Genomic DNA, 5434 nt, shown 5'->3' with positions numbered 1-5434 from the left:
CCTTCCTTTCTTTCTTTCTATTTATTAACAATACCTGACCACTATAGAAACATCTGAGGTGACTTAACTTAGCTCATGTATGGAAACTCTAAAACTTTGATGAATCTTTTGTAATGTGAGCCTCTCAAATATGCTGAAACTCTACACTACAGATGAAAATCACAAATTAAAAATATGAGTCTCATTTTCACTAAATGTTTGTTTTCACTAAATGTTTGGTTAAGGAGTCCTTGTGGATCTGGGAAACGAAGATGCATACACAGCCCACCAGAAATCAGAGAAGTACGTGGTGCGTCTGGACGCTGATGTTCACACCAAGATGGAGGCCTTCATGAAGAAAGTCAAGCAAAACCCCTACACTCTATTCGTCCTTATTCATGATAACTCTCACGTCGACCTCACAAGGTGAGAAGAAGACTCAGAAAGTCTCTTACTTAAAAAAAAAAAACAGCTCTGAATTTGGTGGAATGACAAAAAGCAGCATGTGGGGAAAAACGGACTGTTTTGACTAGATATGCAACCTTGTCCATCTTAAACCCTGGAGAAATCAAACAACAGCTGCAGCAACTGAAAACAAAGACATTCCATTGAAAGTTATTAAACCTAGGCTAAGTTATTTTAATATGTGCTAACTGCACTGCCTTCAGTGATATCCAGAGGAAGCAAATAGCCTTAGAGTTAGAAACAGTCAAAGCTGTGGTGAAGTTAAGAGTAAGAAAAATATAAGATGCAAAAACGTGAAGTGTGACGCAGCTCACAGGTCACACCCAGCTTAACCAAGTTCTTATAGCAAGCTAGAAAAGAGAAAAGCAGCACATGGCTTCACTTAAATAAAAAAATGTTAGTATGACCTAAAACAATGTAAGTCTTCACATGTTATGTTTTCAAGCAATAAATGAATCTATTTAGGAAATGATGGTTAATTCATATGAGGGAAAAGTTTAACTAAAATGAAAAATAAGCTGTTTATTATTGCAGCTGTTACCATGCATTAGATGCAAAGCAGCCATATTGGATTGGGAGTTAGGGCTGGCAAAACACCTTAAGTAAGAGTCGTCCATGCATGTAATGTAAATGAATAAGTTTGCTTTTCTTTTTTTCTACTTTTTATGGCAAAATAAAACTAATGAGGTTAGGAGAACCTGTTTGTTCATTATTAATGTTATGTTATTAATATTAAATTCTATTAAGATTATTTATATAGCGCCAATTTACAACACGTCATCTCAAGGCACTTTACAATTCTACCAGATAATAAAGTCAGATAAGTTCAAAGTTTTTTATCTAAGAAGACCAGCTGATTGCATCCACTCATTGACTCAAAAGCAATCCCTCACACTAAACATGCATGTAGCGACGGTGGAGAGGAAAAACTCCCTTTTAACAGGAAGACACCTCCAGCAGAACCAGGCACAGTGTGAGCGGCCATCTGCCGAGGCCGACTGGAATTCAAGGAGACAGAAACAGATAATATTTAATAATTATTCAATGAAGTGGTACTTTTCCTAAAAAGTAATAAAATTATTGATCTATCCAGTTTCTGGCTGTAGAAACATAATGTTATTATCTTATAAATAACAAAAAATATTGCTTGAGAAGGACTTGAAACAGGATGGAGGAACATGTATGGTAAAGAAGGGTTTGAGCAGGGTTTTCAGCCCTGGTCACACAACTTTATTTTTACCCTCTTTGAGGAATGTGTCATTAAATGTCTACTGGAAAATGGTTAATTCAGCAGCCAGCCCCGTAACCTTTCATTTCAACACTGGAAATTGTTATTTACAACCACAGTGTTGCATCACGCTGTCGGGAACATGTACTTTGTTTTGTTTTTCAGGACACCTTTATTTAGATTGTCTTCTTTTGCACCAAGAATTTTAACAGGAACAGATAAGCTGTGTGTGGTCATGGCCCAGATTAAACCTGTTTTCATATGTTATCAAAGAAAATATAGTATCTAAATTTTCCATGACTTACCTTTATCTCCAGTGCCCTGTCAGGCTCTGTGTGCCACGGGGAGCTGCAGGGTCTGGCTGACCGGGTAGTGAACTGCCAGGAGGTTTTGGAAGCCATGAACCTCCTGGTCCTTCAGGTCAGCTGCTTCCCTTACACCCTGCAAACTCATCAATCCCGCATCAGCATCCACAATGAAATTCACTGGCCGTCGAGTGAAAACATAGTGAGTTTTTTTTATTTTATTTTTTATGCATATGCTTATATGGAAGTATTAGAAATCATGTTGTTTTAATTATTTGTTTAAGAATTACTAACCCTTTTTAGCATTTGATATATACATTTTTTAAATTTTGAATTGATCAGACTATATTTTAATACCATTCATATGTTTTTATTAGTTAATTGTTTCTTTATTTCATTCATTCCTCTGGTGATTTCTCAAATTGTTTATATTTTTTAACATTTAATCAAATAAATAAAAATAGAAAATTGATCAAATGATTGTTTTCATTTTCCAAATGTTTTAAAGCAAATTTTCTAAAGGGATTCATCGAAATTTAGAAGCCTTCACTTTCCTCCTGACAGGGTTTTAAAAGATTCCTCACCTTATAAACCATTATTATCACAGTTATTAATGAAATCAATATTGTAATCCTGTGTCATTTTGTGGTCATTTTCTATGCTTTTACATTAAAACCATTAACTTTATTCTTTTTATCTGTTATAAAGTTAATAAATCATTTACTAAATTAAAATGTAACATTCTGTTTGTTTGTTTTTGTTTTATTAGTTCATTAATTGATTACAGATTGCTAAAAACTAGAGGAATCATAATTTTTCTTTGGACTTATTTATTATCATGACTCAGGCACTCCCCTTGCTGGACAAAAATATATTACCAGCCTTTTTTCCATTTTTTTTTCTTATTTTTTATTATTTTTTTTAACAATCCTTCAAATATTTAGAATGTAATGAACATTTCTCTCCAGCAGAGGGACCAGTCCCATAATGAGTTGGTCTACTTTGGCCTGAGAAACTACAGCTGCTCCCTGCAGTGGGGCGTAGCCAGTCCCATCCTGCGCTGTGATGATGCGTTTGAGAAGATGGTTCATACTCTCTTAGAAAGGTAGGCTGAATATTCAGCTGAAACTTCTCTAGTAATCCTCTAAAGGATAATCAGAATCAGTAAATCTCTCCAATGTGTGTCTCAGACATCCCCACTTGCACAGCATGGTGATCCGCAGCTATCTGCTGATCCAGCAGTACACCGAGGCCATGATGGCCCTGACCTCATCCCCGTCCCTAAGGGATCACATCACACCAGAGACCCTGGCCATGGTCGAGGACCTAATAAACGCTCCGAGTCGAGAGGGCTCCCAGGGCCGCGGCCACATGCTGCTGGTACGCGTCCCCTCGCTGCAGCTTGCGATGTTGGCCCGAGAGAGACTGGAGGATGTGAGGGACAAGCTGGGGTTGCAGCTGTGCTTCGCTGTACTGCTGGGAAGTCCAGCATCTGAACTCAGCCTTTCCAGAAACTTCATCAACATCCTGAGGGTGAGAATAACTTCAAGTTTGATTCTGGCGGTAGTTTGATTAAATGTAAGTTCATAAAAACTTTTAAATTAAGCCCTCAGTTGGAAAAAAAAAAACGTTCAAAAACCCAATTACTCCTTAAAGTTAATAAACTTGAATAATCGCCATCTGCTAAAAAATATGTACCTGATGAAGCTGCATTATTGAACCTCAGTCAAAATCTGAAATATAAAGAACCTAATCAGGATTAACTGTTTTATTTAACCACTGTGCAAAAGCTAGTAACATTTTTTCTGCTGCAGGCGTGGAGAGGCTGTGAAAATGAAGAATGGGTGCCACACACATATGAGGATCTAGAGGGGCTACCCTGCATAGTCATCCTCACAGGGAAAGACCCTCTTGGAGAGACCTTCCCCCGGTAATCACAACAAAACATCCAGCAGGCAGTTGATTTTCATCCAGTTTCTATCAGTTACTCCAACTAATGTCATTTTGGAGTTTCCTAATCATTATTTTTATAATTTAGGTCCTTTTTTAAGCTTTGTATTATTTTTCAGGATAAAATTCTGGTGAAAACTTAAGCAAAAATAAAGAAACTGAATATTAGAAATCCTTCTCAGCTTTAATCTGCAAATTTTTTATCCTCAAGGTCTCTGAAGTACACAGACCTGCGTCTGATAGACTCCAGCTACCTGACGCGCACCGCCCTGGAGCAGGAGGTGGGTCTGGCCTGCACCTATGTCTCGATGGATGTGGGCCAGGATTCTAGGACCTCTATGGCTCCTCGGGAATCTGATGGAGAGAAGACCAATATCAGTCTGAATGACGGGGATGAGCTGGAAAGACCTCAGAGCAACGGCAGCGCTGCAACCAGAGCCTCTGGTGGGTCTCTGAGATTAGCTTAAAAGTCATGTTAAAGATAAAAACATATAGAGAATAAGGCTGAGCTGCATGCAAGGATCATGAACAATTGGGTTTGCATTTTATTATTTTTCCTTTTAAAGATTACACTTTTGAGGAAATTAGCTGTTAATTTGGATAAAATAGAAACTTATTTTTTTACTGTAGTTTTCTCTCAGTTTGAAATCCAACAGACATTTTAAAGTGTGACTCTCTGTATTCTGCCTCAAATATTTTCTCTTAATGTTTTAATCAGGCTCCCTGGTTGAGAATGGTGTCAGTTCATCTGACTTGGCCGACTCCTTCCAGAAGGCCTCTACATCCACCTCCCAACCCGAAGGCCTCCTCACCTCAGACATGGCCACCCTAACTGACGGTTTCAAGCAGGAGTGCGACTCACTGGGAAGCCAGCTCTCCTCCAACTCACTCAAAGTCCCCAACGCACCTCCCTCTCATTACTCCAGCTCCTCATCTTCCTCCCCCTCCCCATCCTCCTCTTCCACACAGAGGCCCAGCCAGTCCACGCAGTCAGGACGAACCCCCAAGCCCTCCAGGGTGTCACCGCGAACTGTCATCCTATCACGGGCAGCTTACAACCTCCTGTCAGGGGAATCTGGGAGTCATCTGAGCTCCTTTTCTCTGCTGCCACATGCAGACGTGTCCTGGAGCAGTCCACTGAGGCCCCCCATCACACACAACCTGCAGGGGGCAGAGCAGAGCTTGTACTACCGGCAGTGGACTGTTGCCAGGCAGCATCATGCTGATTATGAAGCACCACCTGTGCCCCATCCAAGGCGCCTGCTCCTCAGCGGACCCCCACAAGTAAAATAATTACACACATCTTTTTTTACAAAAGGAAAAAACATTTTTTCTGGACAAATTAACATTTAGGTGGAGAATGTTCACTTACTTTTAATTTGCACTGGGCCTTATTAACAGATTTCATTATCATTCATTCATTATACATCAATGGATGGATGGATGGATGGATGGATGGATGGATGGATGGATGGATGGATGGATGGATGGATGGATGGATGGATGG

At 39.6% G+C, this 5434-nt stretch overlaps 1 protein-coding gene across 10 annotated transcripts in view; it reads left to right on the top strand.

Annotated features, from left to right (window-relative positions):
- The window catches only part of greb1l (growth regulation by estrogen in breast cancer-like), a 66518-nt gene that overhangs the window by 51948 nt on the left and 9136 nt on the right, over nt 1-5434 (top strand). For 7 of the 10 annotated variants that reach the window (XM_015369931.1, XM_015369938.1, XM_015369937.1 and 4 more), the window contains exons 17-23: nt 225-405; nt 1990-2179; nt 2946-3082; nt 3168-3510; nt 3792-3907; nt 4139-4371; nt 4646-5211. In XM_015369931.1, coding sequence (XP_015225417.1) covers nt 225-405; nt 1990-2179; nt 2946-3082; nt 3168-3510; nt 3792-3907; nt 4139-4371; nt 4646-5211 — 1766 coding nt within the window. The remainder of the gene's footprint in view (nt 1-224; nt 406-1989; nt 2180-2945; nt 3083-3167; nt 3511-3791; nt 3908-4138; nt 4372-4645; nt 5212-5434) is intronic. The other 3 variants (XM_015369939.1, XM_015369935.1, XM_015369933.1) reach the window with 1 other exon arrangement.

The sequence above is a fragment of the Cyprinodon variegatus genome, unplaced genomic scaffold, assembly GCF_000732505.1.
Source record: "Cyprinodon variegatus isolate N-32 unplaced genomic scaffold, C_variegatus-1.0 Scaffold39, whole genome shotgun sequence".
In the NCBI taxonomy this organism is placed as follows: domain Eukaryota; kingdom Metazoa; phylum Chordata; class Actinopteri; order Cyprinodontiformes; family Cyprinodontidae; genus Cyprinodon; species Cyprinodon variegatus.
Note: the sequence above shows the minus strand (reverse complement) of the source record. Positions and strands in the feature narration are given on the sequence as shown.